We start from the raw sequence: 18,424 nt of genomic DNA on the forward strand, positions 1-18,424 counted from the left end.
CACACAAGCTCAGTGTCCTTTGAATACAAAATGTCCAAGATGGCACCCCAAGCCCACAGCAGAGGACACATTAGTCCAATGCTGAGCTAACCTTATCACAGATGAATTTCGGACATAGTGACACCCTGGAATATTGCAACAGAAAAATCCCAAAAAATGACAATGTGGTCCTAACATCTTGCTATACTGGCTTCTAAAATTTTGAGTAGACAAAAGAGCACAAACAACTACATGCAATATTTTCATTGCCCTCTGCCTTCCCACATTTTAGCACCACCTTGTAATGTTTTTGAAAATCTCTTTATTGGTGATAGCAATGTGCATTTAAATGGCAGTAATATCCAGACATATTATAAAAGGCTCCTGTGTTTTTAAAATGACTGGGGAGGAAACATTACAAACTATTGTTTTCTTCTAGGCCAAGCATGCAGCCTTGAAAGCTATAAAAAGATGTGCTGCAGTTGCAGAGCAATGTGAGGTTTAGCCTTGAGGTGTTGCATCTTGAATAGTTTTCCTTCTTCTCTGATGCCTTAAGCCTCATTTACACCAGTGTCCAAATTCTGTTGTGCAGCCAGTGTTATATCCACAGATTGATCCCTTTCAAGTAATTGAGAATATAGGCAGCTACTGTCATGGCATCCAATGTGTAGTTTGGATTTATGACCTATGCAAAATGTTCTATTTTAGTCACTGTGTCAACAAGGCTAGTAAGAATATAATGCAGTGGTTTTAAGCATGGCTGCCCATCCCTGGTCAAACACCACTGTGTGAGTACTAAAGAAGACTTTCCTAGTGCCTCTCAGGTCAGATGGCTTATAAACAAACTAACATGATGACTATTAACCACGACAGCCTCCTGGACAAGATACTCTGAACTGGACTAGCCCTCCTGCACTCTGTGGTTCCTAATGCAGATATAAAAAAAAAAAAAAAAAAGAAGAGTACGTCTGTGAAAACATGTGGACGGGGCTTAACAAGCCCAATCAGGAACTAACTAGTAGCACTTGCTAATGCCTCTATATACAGGTGGAGGCTGCCCACACGTGAAATCATCATTAGGGTAACGCTCTGACTTAGAAGCGAGCACACTCTCTTGCACATGTTTAGTTAACTCTCCAGATCCCGGTACAGACACAGTACTGCTCTCGCTAATGCCTGCACTTACTGGTTGAGGCAGTGGTCATGTGAAACCAGCATTAAGGCAGCACTCTACCTTAGAAGTGTGTGGGTTTCTCTTGCACAGTTAACCCTTTGTGCACATTCACCTTTCGATGGTTACACTTTTACTTCACCTGCTCTCTAACTTCTTCCAATGAATGCAGCACTTCCGAGTGGGTACCATGGACAGCCTGACTGGTCACTTCACTGCCAGTGACATTATGAGACTTTTCTCTGACACAAGAGATCATCTCTTCACATACTCCCGAGTTTCATCACTCCCAGGGCCTCTCACTCACTTCTCTTCCATGACTTCCCAGGGTAGGTACATAGGATACACAAGAAAGGAAGTATACGCCGCTCCAGGTGAGAGCAATACACCCCTCAGTAATCAGGTACAAATCCAGTCCGCGGTCTCGGCAAGTCTAATGTAAGCAAGATGATATGACCGCACTCCAGAGGATGAAGAATAAAATGTATCTTTTTATTGCTGGTATAAATCGGACATAACAAGACAGATAAGCAACAAACAGTTGACGCGTTTCACGATTCAAGATCGCCTAATCATAGCCGATGGTAGGTACTTAGGATAACCTGTGCTGTGATGTCGGTCCCTGTATGCAGGGCACTAATCTCTAGGGAGGGATCAATCTTGCAAACCGCCCCAATACCAGGGCCTTACAGCACCCGTGCCAAGTCACCATGACTACCTGCTGGCTGTCTGCTTTAGCACCCAACATTACTCTGTTTCCTTTCACTGCAAGTTAGACCTTTGTAATGCCCCTTCACTAACTTCTCTTCACCCCCTTTCCAAGCCTTGTCCTTTTGATATACAGTTCAAGCACCCCTTTCTAAGAACTTCAGAGCAGGCACAATTAGAACTCCAGAGCCTTTACAAGACTTTTGCAGTTATGTCTCAGTATAGAACAGTCTTTCCAGATTCTTTCATACATAACTCTAGTTCATCCTATCTTCAGGGTGCCCAACATCATACCTTTAAACTAGTGCAAAGTCCTTTGATTAAAGTCAAGGAATCCGCCTTTGGTAACCCTACTGGGTACCCACCATGGTGGAGCCCCGAAGAGTAGGAACAGTTCTCCATGCAATTCCCAATCCAAGGACCCAGCTAGGTAGTCCGCCACAAGTCAGCAGCATTAACTCTTTCCTAACTTCCAGGCAGCCTGAGAGCCAAAACACTCCCACACATTTTACAAAGACAATAAAAACAGTGCAAAATTACAACATGAGGTAGAAGCTGGTGAAATATGTACTTGGCGTTGAGCTATTCACTTTAAAGTCATCACAGAGGACAAGGGGGCACTCTTTACGTCTAGAGGAAAAGAGATTTTGTCTCCAAATACAGAAAGGTTTCTTTACAGTAAGATGTGAAAATGTGGAATAGACTCCCTCCAGAGGTTGTTCTGGTCAGCTCAGTAGATTGCTTTAAAAACGCTTGGATTCTATATATTAATATAACTGGAAACCAACATTTTTAGGTAAAGTTGATCCAGGGAATATCTGACTGCCTCTTGGGGATCAGGAAGGAATTTTTTCACCTACTGTAGCAAATTGGATCCTGCTTTGCAGGGGTTTTTCACCTTCCTCTGGATCAACTGTGGGTATAGGATTATGTATATGGGATTATATGGTTTTCTTTTTTTTTTCTTTCTTTTTTTATTGGTAGAGCTAGATGGACTTTTTTTAAACTGACTAATGATGTAACTATGTACTCCCAGCGAGGCAATTGCCTACAAACGTGTTGAGCAACCAGCTAAATGCTATGCCATCCAGGTTCTTAGGTGTTCCCAGGTGCAGTTTAGGCCCCTGCAGTAAAGATCTGTTAGATTCAAACTCATCCTGCTTGATTCTCCATATTGTAAAATAATTTAAAAATCCAAATCTGCACCCTTCATAATGGCTGCAGCATGTGTGCAGATTGGATCTCAAATGCCAGGATCTCATCGTCACAGCATACAAATAATATAAGACAAATGTCCAATAATCTACCAAGTGTTAAAATATAAGGATCAGGTGCAATAACCTTTCAAAATAACATTTTAAGATGAAAACAATAATCATTTGTATCGGACCTTTGAAACAATAGCATCATTTTAAAATATGCCCACCCCTTGATGTCCATATCAAGTTATTCATCCCTTTAAGGTTTGAACTGAGGGTCCTAGCCTAGGTCTCTTTGATGTCCTCTGATGTACTCTTTTCCCCCACTCTCCTCTTTCTTCTCCTTTTCTATCCTCTTGATGCTCCATTTCAGCTCTAAAGGTATTTTTACTTCTTTGGCCTCTTCACTGAAGCAGATTAATGTTATGGACTGGACCTAGCAGAACATCCTGGAATCCTGGCCTGTGTCCCATCAGTCACTTCAGACAGTTATAATTCACTTTGCAGCAATACCTTAATGTCTTACTTATTTAAAGTATATGTTTAAATGGCTCAGTGTTATTGGTGGCTATAATATCCTTTACTTGTAATTGTGCAATGGTCATTTTAACCTGCTTCTTTATAATATTACTTGTAATTTGTAATAACTGTGTTTTGAATAATGTAAAAAAAAAAAAAAAATCAATTGAAAGTGAAACAATAACATCCTTTTCATAGCAAGTTGCTTCACATAGTAGTTCACCAATGTATGTAAACATCACATAAAGTTTATTACAGTATAAAAAAAAAATTGTTATTTAACGTCAGTTTCTCCTACAACTTTATTGATTTAATAATTAATGTTGTTGCATGAGGTAGAGCCGGTTCACACTAGCGCGACTTGTCAAGCGACTTGTCAGCCTGGCAAGTCGCGCTCCCTCGCGGTCCATTGACCGCTACAGGACCCGTTCTAATAGGAGCGACACAAGTCGATCTGACTTAGAAAAAGGGTCCTGTACTATTTTGGGGCGACCTCGGTGCGACTTGCATAGACTTCCATTATGTGAAGTCCCTGCAAGTCGCTCCGAAATCGTGGTGCATGGTAATGCACAAGTCGCCCCCGAAGTAGTAAGGAGTCGTGTTGCCTCAGTGTGAACCGGCTCTAAGAGTTGCTGTTTTTATTAAAATAATAATGATTATTGATATGTATGGTAAGATTATTTGTGTTGGTATTATGGGAAGAATTAAGCTGTTTCCAAAAAAGGAATACAATTAGTCACCAATTATTTTATAGTTAGTTGGTATGCATAAAGTTTCTCTTTTTATTGCAAGGGCACTTATGTGAGATGTATTTGCAATGAGTATGTGCAAGGTCACTGCTGTTTCTCCGCCTTTGTTTCACTTTGAGATCTGTTTTGTAGGACTAGGACAGCTCCCTGCCAGTTCTCCTGTTGTTTCCTGATCGTCCCAACTGCCAAGTATCTAGGTACCCCTGGCAGCTGCCCGGTGGTGTGTGCAAGCCTAGGATGTTCAAATACCCCTCTCCATGGCAGGTGCTGTGCAACAGTTTGGAGAAGAGAGAGCAGGTAAGTGCAAAGAGTGCTGTGATGAGTGTGGTGAATAACCGTGGGCATTTAAGGCATGGCAAATATGTAATTGTAACCATATTATATCAGCTAATGTGACTGCTAAGGGACAGAAGTTTCAGGGGACATGTCACTACACAACCAATAACTTTTATGTAGCGTTACCCACCTTAGGCTGCAAACACAACAGTATCCAAAGTTCACTATGTCACTTGCAGGTTAAGCACTGTCCGTGATACTTTTTTTATTTGCACTAACAGTCGGATTTTCAGGACTAGCTTTCAGGGTTTACGCCCATCTTCTAAGGTCCAAGAAGTACTCTACTTAAAACTTAGAAGGGGGACACCTCGAAAGCTTTCCCTGAAAATCTGAATGTTAGCACAAATAAAAAAAGTATCAGAAAGTACTCAAATTATTTTTGTTGCAAGTGCAATAATGTGGCTACGATCAACGGTTACTTGCAGACCTGGCAATACAGCATTGCCAGGCAAATGCTAGTAGGGAGTTTGTCTTTGGAAAGTGTAGCCAAAAACTATTTTTTTATTTAGGATACAATAGGGAAAGGGTCTGTGTCCAGTTACTAATCTGCATGCAGGGCGCCGGACTCATGGAGCTTAATGGGTTTTTTTTACATCACCTGATTAGAGCCAGAGGCTCTAATAGGGCGATGCAAAGTGTGGGCTCGGGCGCAGAGCAGTGCGTCCCGAGCCCACCCTTTGTGTGACAATAGCAAATGGAAATTCGCTATTGCCACACTGATTCTCCTCCTGTCCAATCAGGAAGCGCGTCCGATACACGCTTCCTGATTGGCTGCAAGGCAAACCCCATGCCATTGGCCGAGGAGGAGGCGGGAGCGGGAGGACTACAGGAGACGCGCCGGGGGACAGAGTGAGGAGAAGCTGCCGCCGGGACTGAAGAGAAGCCGCCGCCGGGACTGAAGAGAAGCCGCCGCCGGGACTGAAGAGAAGCCACCGCCGGGACTGAAGAGAAGCCACCGCCGGGACTGAAGAGAAGCCGCCGCCAGGTAAGTGCATTGGTCTCGGGGGGGAAGCCCACACTGCATTGAAGGGGGCACGCACGCTGGTCTCTGAATTGATGGGGGCATGCTGTGGCACTCTGCATTGATTAGGGGGCACGCTGTGGCACTCTGCATTGATTGGGGGCATGCTGTGGCACTCTGCATTGATTGGGGGCATGCTGTGGCACTTTGCATTGATGGGGGCATGCTGTGGCACTCTGCATTGATTGGGGGGCATGCTGTGGCACTCTGCATTGATTGGGGGGCATGCTGTGGCACTCTGCATTGATTGGGGGACATGCTGTGGCACTCTGCATTGATGGTGGCATGCTGTGGCACTCTGCATTGATTGGGGGGCATGCTGTGGCACTCTGCATTGATTGGGGGGCACACTGTGGCACTCTGCATTGATTGGGGGCATGCTGGTCACTAATTTTTCTGTTTGCGCCCCCCCCCAAAAATTTTGAGCACCAGCCGCCACTGGTCCAGTAGGAAGAATACCCCCCCCCCCACACATTTTTTTTTTTCTGGTGACCATTGTAATTCAGAATTGACATTTGAGGAAGTCAAAAATGTTGTGTTGTCAGTGTCACCAAAACAGGAATAGAGGAGAAATCTCACAATGGTACCAGCGACAAGTGTCTAAATTAGGATTTACCTTTACCCCCTGTTGTGCCTCCAAGACAGGAAGTAAAATAAACTCTCCCCATGGAACACAGCAAAGAAAACATAGCTTTTTTTTGTTTTAACAATACCCTATTCTTTGCAAATGTAAAAAAAAGATTTTGGTTTAAATATACTTTGATCTTTTTAGCCCTGTATAGGCAACAAGTGCAGCAGTGTTCATGAAAGGACCTCTTGAACACAATATTATTTACTGATGTTTATATGCAGGATCTTGCTGGCAGAAAAATTCTGAGTAAGACCTTGCATATGCACGTATATAGGCATGTAAAATGTGCATATGTGTTTACACACGTAATACACGTAATATTCTTCCTCATTTTCTAGCTGCCAGTGTTCCAATTTACACATCTAAATTCATATATACTAGAGTATAAACATGTAAGTGCGTAAGCTGCTGCGTTCAAAAAAAAAAAATACATGCCTACAAATATTAATTATTTTCACGTGGGTGTGTGTGCAATAGGCCTAATAATGCAGGTTGTGTTCTAACAAAACAGAAGATACTGTTTTTAATAAACGGATCATGCAACACAATACACTTTCACAACTCAATCTTGGGTACTAAAAAAAGCCAAAGGGGCCTAGTCTTACTTGTCCATTTTCATGCAGCTAAACACATGCATTTTGCTGCAGAAAAATGCATTTCACGCAGAAAGCTCATTCTTTTCTAGGTTCTCATAAAGGTGTAGGCATGTGTAACTTAGCCTCCATCCAGTAGGTGGCGTTGTCCCACTGTACACCTGGAGCGGAGTCTTAAGAGGTTTAGTGTTCCTTTATAGACTATGTAGTTGGCACAGAGGTTGCACCTTTCTGATTGGATGGTGCAACTTCTGAAGACCTCTGATGGCCATCTTGGAGTGGGACTCTATAAAATATAATTTCGGGTGCATCTGGAGCATGTGGTAGGTGAGGAACAGACACCTCATTGGTCAGGGAGAGTAAGCAGAGCAGAGAGAGGTTCCCATCGGTTAAGGGTCAGTGTAGGGACATCTCTTGTTCACAGTGGACATTCCAGCATTTCTTCAGCAGCATAGAGTGATGTTACAATACACTGTAGTTTGACACCCCTACCAGCAGAAGCTGTCCTTTGGTACATCAGGCCAGCCTGGTGATACTACTACTGCGCATTGCTCCCAACTGTCCCTGATTGGGAGGGACTGTCCCTGATTTGCAACAAAGTCCCTCGTTCCTCCTTATTTGTCCCTCATTTTGGTCTAAACTGTATAGTTGTATAAAAAAGGCACTTTTTATCTTTCAAAAAGTGTTTCCCAGTGCTAAACCTTTCATCCAATTTATAAATTGCTGCAATTGTAAATTTCAAAAGCCAGTATAAAGGAATAGTAGTGATTGTAAAAAAAACACTTGTGGGTTTCACTAATAATTGTTTTGTATATTTATCCTTTAAGGGGGTGTGGCAGGGGGGTGTGTCCTGTGCCTACAAACTTTTCCTAATAGGTGTCCCTCGTTCCCCTCTGAAAAAGTTGGGAGGTATGCTACTGCGTAATACTGCGCCATTACTGTCTGTTATACTGGAAGTTGTATTCATTACTATCACTCTGTTGTCCGGGAAGTAGTTTCTGGTGAACTGCTTATCTCAATACAATATACAAGTTATTTATACAACTCCAAGGACTGTATGTGTAATCTCTCTCTCAGATTGGGTACCCCAGCACTAGAGCCCTTCACACTGGTGCGTGTTTATTGTTTTTGGAAATAGAAACTATCTGGGCTCACCCAGGCCTACACAATGGCATTACAGTATGTGCTGCATAAAAACAGAACAGCGTAAATCCAACCTAGGTGGCCATGCACATTTTAAATACAGAAGCAAGTATGGTATTAGTTATTCATGCAGTTTGTTGGTCATACTTGCTTAAAGTAAATTTAGTGCTATGTTAACACTAGCTTGTAGGCAGGTGCAGTTTGTCCTCCATCCTGTATGTGTTGCTGTTCCGCTTTGCAGATAGAGCAGAGGCTGAAAGGAACATTGCTCCTCTGCAGACTCCATAGGAGTCACTAGAAGAGCAACAGTCCAACTGGACACTGCAACACTGAATGGCCTTCCACGGTCATCTTTAGTAGGGGCAGCTTTAATAGATATTAGTACTCTGTTGTTGGATATGGCGTGCATTTGCGAGTGGACAGTGTAGGAAAAGGATCCAGCTTAGGGAAAGGTTTCTGTGTGAAACATAGAAACATAGAAACATAGAATGTGTCGGCAGATAAGAACCATTTGGCCCATCTAGTCTGCCCAATATATCTGAATCCTATGAATAGTCCCTGGCCCTATCTTATATGAAGGATAGCCTTATGCCTATCCCATGCATGCTTAAACTCCTTCACTGTATTTGCAGCTACCACTTCTGCAGGAAGGTTATTCCATGCATCCACTACTCTCTCAGTAAAGTAATACTTCCTCATATTACTTTTAAACCTTTGCCCCTCTAATTTAAAACTGTGTCCTCTTGTGGTAGTTTTTCTTCAATCAAATACCACCAAAAGAAAGCTCTGTTTGTGGGAAAAAAAGGACGTCAAATTCGTTTAGGTACAGCGTCGCACGACCGCGCAATTGTCCGTTAAAGTCACGCAGTGCCGAATCGCAAAATACCCCCTGGTCTTTTAGCAGGAAAATCCTCCGGGGCTTAAGTGGTTAAATATGCTCTCCTCCTTTACCGAGTTGATTCCCTTTATGTATTTAAAAGTTTCTATCATATCCCCTCTGTCTCTTCTTTCTTCCAAGCTATACATGTTAAGGTCCTTTAACCTTTCCTGGTAAGTTTTTTCCTGCAATCCATGTACTAGTTTAGTAGCTCTTCTCTGAACTCTCTCTAGAGTATCTATATCCTTCTGGAGATATGGCCTCCAGTACTGCGCACAATACTCCAAGTGAGGTCTCACCAGTGTTCTGTACAGCGGCATAAGCACTTCTCTCTTTCTACTGCTTATACCTCTCCCTATACATCCAAGCATTCTGCTGGCATTTCGTGCTGCTCTATTACATTGTCTTCCCACCTTTAAGTCTTCTGAAATAATTACTCCTAAATCCCTTTCCTCAGATACTGAGGTCAGGACTGTGTCAAATATTCTATATTCTGCCCTTGGGTTTTTACGTCCCAGGTGCATTATCTTGCACTTATCCACATTAAATTTCAGTTGCCAGAGTTCTGACCATTCTTCTAGTTTTCCTAAATCCTTTTCCATTTGGCGTTTCCCTCCAGGAACATCAACCCTGTTACATATCTTTGTGTTATCAGCAAAAAGACAAACCTTACCATCGAGGCCTTTTGCAATATCACTTATGAAGATATTAAACAAAATTGGTCCCAGTACAGATCCCTGAGGTACCCCACTGGTAACATGACCTTGTTCTGAATGTTCTCCATTGACTACAACCCTCTGTTGTCTGTCACTCAGCCACTGCCTAATCCACTCAACAATATGGGAGTCCATGCTCAATGACTGCAGTTTATTGATAAGTCTTCTATGTGGGACAGTGTCAAAAGCCTTACTAAAATCTAGATATGCAATGTCTACTGCACCTCCACCATCTATTATTTTAGTCACCCAGTCAAAAAAATCTATAAGATTTGTTTGACATGATCTCCCTGAAGTAAACCCATGTTGTTTTTCATCTTGCAATCCATGGGATTTAAGATGTTCCACAATCCTATCCTTTAATAGGGTTTCCATTAATTTGCCTACTATTGATGTCAGACTCACTGGTCTATAGTTGCTCGATTCCTCCCTACTACCTTTCTTGTGAATGGGCACGACATTTGCCAATTTCCAATCTTCCGGGACGACTCCTGTTACTAATGATTGGTTAAATAAATCTGTTAATGGTTTTGCCAGCTCACCACTAAGCTCTTTTAATAATTTTGGGTGTATCTCATCAGGACCCTGTGACTTATTTGTTTTCACTTTAGACAGCAATCTTAGAACGTCTTCCTCTGTAAAGACACATGCATCAAACGATTCATTAGTCATCCTTTCAAGTGGAGGTCCTTCTCCTTTTTCTTCTGTAAAAACTGAACAGAAGTATTCATTAAGGCAGTCGGCTAGCCCTTTATTCTCTTCTACATACCTTCCGTCCTTTGTTTTTAATTTAGTTATTCCTTGTTTTAATTTCCTTTTTTCATTTATATATCTGAAGAATGTCTTATCCCCCTTTTTCATAGACTGAGCTAGTTTTTCTTCTGCCTGCGCTTTAGAAGTTCTTATAACTTGCTTGGCCTCTTTCTGCCTAATCTTGCAGATTTCCTTATCTTCATTGCTCTGGGTTTTTTTATAATTACAAAATGCTAGCTTTTTATTTTTAATGATTTGGGCCACTTCTGCTGAGTACCACAGTGGTCTCTTCCTTTTTTTGCTTTTACTGACAAGTCTAATGCAATTTTCTGTTGCCTTCAATAATGCACCTTGAGTGTGAGTAGGGGGAGATTAGTGACACTGCTGGATACCTTACTATTCACTGCGGTATGAAATCAGCTCCCTCAATTGCCACCACCCTGCCAGTCAGCCACCCCTCCTGCAGATGGCACCACAGTAATATTGGCTGTACCTGTCTGATACCTTGTGGTGCTGAAGATATACCGCTGCACATCAGGGTTACTGTGCCTGTTACCATCAGCATTACTGCACCTGTTACCACCAGTACTGCTGTGCCTGTTACCACCAGTACTGCTGTACCTGTCACCACCAGTACTGCTGTACCTGTTACCACCAGTACTGCTGTAGCTGTTACTATAAAAGTGTTACTGAGTTTGTTACTACAAAAATGCCTGGAACTGTTATTTCAAGTGCACTACAGTTGCTACAGCCATATTTCTATTGTTAGTAATTGCAGATTGCTGCCTACCTTGTGTTCCTTTATACCTGCAAACCTATAAATTCAGTAATGGTCAACCATATCTGGCCATTTCCTTAACTTGGATACTACCTTCTTAGTCCTGCCCACAAGCTTGCACTGTAAAACACAGCATTTTGCTGTGCAGGATAGTTCAAAAGGATAGTGCAAGTATCACATTGCTTATTTTTGCTAACCTTTCTCTCTGACATGTGATTGCATCCCCTGCAGTGTGGAAAAATAGAGACATGCTGTATTTTTTGCACTGCCCTTCACACCAGTGTTGCATATAAATGGGGCACATAATAATAATTTTTTTTCTTTGTGCGCTAATGGTGAGCTGTGTTTATTCAGTGCGGAAAAATGCAGGTCACTGCACATAGTGTGAAAAAACCCTTATAAACCACATGACATTAGTCTCATGTCTTTTCAAATACAGTTCTATACACACCCAAATGTTGTACAAACTCCTCCACAATCACTATCAAACTCAGCGATGCCCCATTCTTGGCACACCCACATTATTAGAGCTCTGACCCTGCTGTATTACAGCATGTAAGAAGTTCACAGTCTACACTGTGTTACACCATATCCGAGTCCCTCCTCTGCCATGGGTGTGACCGCATTATCATCCCTGGACTTTGCCTAGCCCTAAAGTACCTAATCATGCAAATCTTTTAGGTTCAGAGTTTTGAGCATGAGCATAGCGCCGGATCTGAAGTGACCCAGGACTGCAAGGTGAGAGAAAGCTGAAGGAAGGTACAAACATATTTTATACTCAAGTAGTAGAAGGCAAGTGGTTTTAGGGTCAGGGGAATGGCTTTGAACACACAATTTAAGAAGGCTAAATTGTGTCATTGTAGATTCCAGAGGGCAGAGGCAGTGACAATGTGAGTTTTGAAAGGCACTACATTAAACAAAGAACTTTAAAATATACCTAAAGGCTAAACTTTTTTTTTTAGATTCTTAGGCAGCTAAGTTGTGATTTTACTGCCCCCCGGCCACCCACCCAAAGCTTAACATTACAGCCCGGCAGGACTGTTCACACACCGTGGCATATTTAACTTGGGCTGCAAAGTTTGACAGGTGGCACCACCTGGCAAACTCGCCCATTGACATCAATGGGGTTGCGCTTCAACCACTACGTAATCATGAGCAATGCACAGAGTCAAAGTCAAATTAGGGGGTGAGGAGGCCTGTCATATGACCTTGGAAAAGCAATCTAAAAACTGATTGCTGTTCAGAGGGCACCACAAGTGTAAAAGAGCCCTCTTTGTCCGGTTTACCATTATGAGTGTGAAAGTGAAAGAAAATTTCAAATTTTGGGTTGTCACTAGAACAAAAATAGAGGGGAAATCTTCCAATGGGGACACCCGTTCTGGTAACAACCAGGGATTCTCTCTTTTTGCAGGGATTTCCCCTCACTTACTTTTTTGGCTATGGGATATGATATGAATGGAAATCTCCCCAATGGGACACAGATGGCAAAAAAAAAAACTAACTAACAGGGGTTATAACTCTCCGTTACTCTATCCAAAATGGAAAAAAAAATCCGGGGCTTTAGTTCTATTATAAGTGATTGGGATTTATTTTAATCTGTAAAATGTCAACATGTTTACAACTTGTACACAACTTTAAACTTTGCAGCCCAAGTTAAATATGCCACGTTAAATATGCCACGGTGTGTGAACAGTATCCAAATAATTTGTTATGCATTTTGTGTATCCAAATAATTTGTTATGCATTTTGTGTGCATGTACTTCCTTTATGTACAATTTATTTAAAAAAAGAAAAATATTATATATATAATATATATATATATATATATATATATATATATATATATATATATATATATACATACACACACACACACATACATACACACACACACACACAATAAATCTATCTATCTATCTATCTATCTATCTATCTATCTATCTATCTATCTATCTATCTATCTATCTATCTATCTATCTATCTATCTATCTATCTATCTATCTATCTATATATATATATATATATATATAGCATGTATTAATACTGTATAAACCTAGATACACCTAAAACTTTGAAGATACACGCAGTTGGTACTTTTTGTTAATTGTGGTTCATTTTATGGCTTCTATACAATTTGGCGAGTCAAGAATGAGCTTACTATATGCAAGACTTTCAGTTGCTAAGTTCATGCTATATATACTTATAATGCACGTGTAATTGTGTTTTAAGACTTTTATTTGGCTTTTTTCATGTGTGCAGTCAGCGTGTTTGTGTTTGTAAGATGCTCAGTGGTAACATTCCTGGAATTATCAGTTGCTGGTGTTATCAGCAGCTTGCAGCAGTACAGGACCATTCCTCATCACACCCCCTGCCTCCCTGCTTAACCTCGCTGCATGGCATTTGCACATATTCAGCATTTATGCACTTTTACATATTAACATAAGTGGTCTCCACAAGATGCATTTTCAAGGTTTTTGCTTAATTTTGCAAAACAACAAAAATAACTATATTATATATTTCTTACCTTTTGAAAGTCTCTTAAGAGAAGGTGTCATGGCTGACTGCAAAAAATGTATCAAGAAATTCACTGTGATCTGGCCTAATAGAAAGGCTGGGGATTGGCTGAATCCATTTTCATTAATATTCAATAGATTAGCCCAGCATCTAAATGTTTAACCCTTTATTAGGACAGATAGTGTTCAAATCTAGTTTGCATTTGATGAGATATCTACCAGTACGGTACAGAGGGGGTTAAAGTGATACTAAATGCGTGCTGAGGGGGCACCCATGCAGGTTTACTTCCAATCCAGGCTATGTGCATCCAAAGCCAGCGTCACTAAGCCAGGGGTTTGACCAACAGCAGCAGGAGCCTATAGTTCTCACTGCTCTAATAGAATAGAATGCATTAAAGTAAAAAAGTTGGCTTTAGAACCACTTTAGAACTAAAGTTTTGGTATGCATTTTTTTAATAGTTGTGTTGGTCTAGCTTGGACCAATGTACATACAGGTGCATCTCATAAAATTAGAATATCATCAAAAAGTTAATTTATCTCAGAAACGCAATTCAAAAAGTGAAACATATATTTTTTTATGCGTTACACACGTTACACACAGAGTAATAGATTTCAAGCATTTCTTTCTGTTAATTTTGATGATTATGATTTACAGCTAGTGAAAATCCAAAATTCAGTATCTCAAAAAATTTGAATATTACATAAGACCAATAAAAAAAAAAGGATTTTTAATACAGAAATGTTGGCTTACTGAAAAGTATGTCCATGTACAGTATAGTATGGACTCAATACTTGGTCAGGACTCCTTTTGCTTGAATTATTGCATCAATGCGGTGTGGAATGGAGGCGATCAGCCTGTGGCACTGCTGAGGTGTTATGGAAGCCAGGGTTTCTTTGGTAGCGGCCTTCAGCTCGTCTGCATTATTGGGTCTGGTGTCTCTTATCTTCCTCTTGACAATACCCCACAGATTTTTATGGGGTTTAGGTCAGGCAAGTTTGCTGGCCAATGAAGCCCAGTGATACCATGATCATTAAAGAAGGTATTGGTAATTTTGGCAGTGTGGGCAGGTACCAATTCCTACTGGAAAATGAAATCAGCATCTCCATAAAGCTGGTCAGCAGAGGGGAGAATGAAGGGCTCTAGAATTTCCTGGTAGAGAGCTGTGCTGACTTTGGACTTGCTAAAACACAGTGGGCCAACAGCAGCAGATGACATGGCTCCCCAAATCATCCCGGACTGTGGTGACTTCACACTAAACCTCCTGCAACTTGGATTCTGTGCCTCTCCACTCTTACTCCAGACTCTGGGACCTTGCTTTCCAAATGAAATGCAAAATTTTCCACAGTCCGTGATTTTCAGAGCCATGTCATCTGCTGATGTTGGTCCACTGTGTTTCATCAATTCCAAAGTCAGTGCAGCCCTCTACCAGGAAATTCTAGAGCCCTTCATGCTTCCCTCTGCTGACCAGCTTTGTGGAGATGTTGATTTCATTTTCCAGCAGGACCTGGTACCTGTCCACACTGCAAAGAGTACCAGTGGCTGGTTTAATGATCATGGTATCACTGTGCTTGATTGGCCAGCAAACTCACCTGACCTAAACCCCATAGAGAATCTGTGAGTTATTGTCAAGAGGAAGATGAGAGACCCCAGACCCAACAATGCAGATGAGCTGAAAGGCACTATCAAAGCAACCTGGGCTTTCATAACACCTCAGCAGTGCCACAGGCTGATCGCCTCCATTCCGCACTGCATTGATGTAATAATTCATGAAAAAAGAGCCCCGACCATGCATTGAGTCCATACTATACTGTACATGGACATACTTTTCAGTAAGCCAACATTTCTGTATTAAATACCCTTTTTTTACTGGTCTTCTGTAATATGCTCATTTTCTGAGATACTGAATTGAAGGTTTTCACTAGCTGTAAGCCATAATCATCAAAATTAAAATAAATAAATGCTTGAAATATATCACTCTGTGTAAAGCATCTATATAAAATATTTGAGCTTTACTTTTTGAATTGAATTACTGAAATAAATTCACTTTTTGATGATATTCTAATTTTATGAGATGCACCTATATACATGTCTTTCAGGTTCCTTGCCAAGCAGCTGCCTTGCTGCATTGCGCATGTTACAGAATGCCTTGCATTTTTTACAGTTTATACAAGGAGTTCTTTTATTGGACTAGGTGTAGATCATCACATCACCACCTCATCCAATCAGAAAAGGCTTGTTTCCTGAGAATGGCTTCCGTGGCAAGCAAGCGACCTCATGTCCACAGGACCCAAAAGCTAGTGGAAATTGCTGGAGTAGCGGTGCCTGCTAGTGGTTTCCAGTCCATCCCACAGGCCTGTCACATGCATACTTACATTGAACCAAGCTGGCTGGACCAATGTAAAAAAGTATACCTAAAACTTAAATTTATATTTTTGCAAACGTAGCTTCCCAGCCCCCCCCCCCCCCCATAAACAAAGCATTTTACAGTGCTGAAATTGGAAGAAAAGAGTACCGAAAATAGTAAGTTGCAATTTTTTAAAATATTTTTCATGTTCTGCTATGTGAATTGTGACATGTAACAAATATAAAGTAGGCATAATCCCAGTTTTCTTGCATTTCAATACTGTTGAATTAGATTAAACTAGAGTTACTAAAAAACGTTGGCCACAAGTAGATTTTTGTTCAAAATGTTTCTTTTGATTTTTCTAAATGTTAGTGGTGTCAAACTCAATTGCAGTGACATGAAAATTTGATGGAAAAGAATGACATTTTTTTCTCAAATAAATGAATTGAAGGCCTCATTCACATGGGCGTACTACAGCTTAGACCTGTGCAAGAGCCATGTTTGCCCACACAAGGATGCGGTCAGCCACTGCATCTCATCGACATCAATGGGAATGCCTGCACAGGAATTTTCTAAACACCTATTTTCCATCCAATAAAAGGTGCATGGCAAATATCCCAGAGGTCTGCCATGTCTCCTAGAAATAATATGTATCACTTTGTTTATGTCGAGTCAGCCATACATGGATCGAAATTTGGCTGGTTCAGCAGGGACCAGCCAAAATTCGATCCATGAATGGGCAGGCCAATTGTAAACAAGTCAATCCATTTATCAACTTCAGTACAACCAGCCTGTCAGATTTTTACATTTTATTTTTGCCAGTGGCTATAGCAGCTAGCAGTAATCATTGGGTTCTGCTGTCAAGGAAGGCTCCCGTGCCCCACCTCGCCTGCCGGCAGAACACAATAGCTCTACAGGAGGCATTCCCCCATCAGCACTGACTGTGTTGATAGTGGAATCAAACATTTTTTTTCCTTCCACCTGTGGTGGAAGGAAATAAAATTGCATCATCCATGGGTTGCTTAGGATCCTATAAGATCTTTATGCTTCTTCGTGAGCAAATTATGGTTGCGAGTGACAGAGCTCAATTTGTTATAATTAATTATGTCCTGAACTATTGCTTTTACTGGTTGTTTGTAGTGATTTAGTGATTGTTGAAATCCCGGACTATGATAAGGTCAATAGGTCTAGGTTTGAAACTGTTATCAACAAGATAGATATCAGTTAGATATAGATATATGTATATATATATCTTCATATCATTTGGATGCAAGGTAATAATTAACCATGTAAAAATAAAATAATTAAAACTTAGAATGTAGTAGGTACTTTGACCATTTGTGAGGAATTTATTAGACTGAGAGCTACATATTCTTACCATTTGGATGCACAGTAATAATTAACTATGTAAAAATAAAACAATTTAAATTGAGGGTGTGTAAAGTAAACCTAGTTTACATATAGCAGGAACTTTGGTCATTTGTAAGGAATTTATGATAAGAGTAATTATATTACACTATTACAAAATGGCAATAATTTGAAAGTCAAAATAATTCCTTGACTGAAAAAAGGGGTAATACTATAATACCTCAGATTAAAAAAAAAATATTTATGGAAAGTAAAAACACTGCAATTCATCATGTAAGAAAGATACTTGATTTTTCTGTGGTTTTACCTATAATTTTGCAAGTTGTTAAAAGGGTGGTTGATTACTAAAGGCAAATAGGCTGTTCACTTTGCAAGGGAATTAGCCCCAGGGTTTTGTTAATGTGGTTCAGTTTTATTTTGCAAAAATATACCTAATAGCATGCAAGAAAAAATTAAGAAAAACAGCATTTTTGCTTGCACACAATTAAAGCGGAGTTCCACCCTGGATTTTTTTTTTTTTTTTTTAATACCCCCGGGACAGTCAGGGCTAGTGCATTCCACAATGGCTAGCCTCTGATCTGTCCCGGGTTGCACTTACCTGTTAGGACAAATACTTACCTTGCAAACGTCTTGTCCAGCGCTGCCATCTCAGATGTGGGCAGCTTGAAGCCAGCGCGTCCTCTTCGGCGTCTTCTTCCGCCTTCTTTGGTCCCACGATGCTCTGCGCCGGCCCCGACGTCAGTTCCGGGTCACGCGCGTCATCCCTCCACAGCTTCTGGGCATGCCCAGAAGCTGTTTAGAAGGGGATGACGCGCGCGACCCGGAACTGACGTCGGGGCCGGTGCAGGCGCAATGATTCCTGGGAGCTATGACGTCCAGCTCCCAGGAATCATTGCAGAGCCAGGAAGTGACGACGGGCCGCGGCCGAGGAAGGAGGAAGAAGGAAGTAAGGTAAGTATATTTTCTTCGCTACGAGGTAAGTAAAAAAAAAAAAATATGCGATTATCCATTTCTTTTTCAGGTGA

At 41.1% G+C, this 18,424-nt stretch overlaps 1 protein-coding gene across 2 annotated transcripts in view; it reads left to right on the top strand.

The window, feature by feature from the left end:
* The first annotated feature begins 4,454 nt into the window (after positions 1 to 4,454).
* MISP (mitotic spindle positioning) overlaps positions 4,455 to 18,424 on the top strand; it is a 76,535-nt gene continuing 62,565 nt past the window's right edge. For both annotated transcript variants that reach the window (XM_082243188.1, XM_082243189.1), the window contains exon 1: positions 4,455 to 4,622. In XM_082243188.1, coding sequence (XP_082099314.1) covers positions 4,563 to 4,622 — 60 coding nt within the window. In that variant the 5' untranslated portion in view covers positions 4,455 to 4,562. The remainder of the gene's footprint in view (positions 4,623 to 18,424) is intronic.

The sequence above is a fragment of the Pelophylax lessonae genome, assembly GCF_965119305.1.
Source record: "Pelophylax lessonae genome assembly, chromosome: 1".
Classification (NCBI taxonomy): domain Eukaryota; kingdom Metazoa; phylum Chordata; class Amphibia; order Anura; family Ranidae; genus Pelophylax; species Pelophylax lessonae.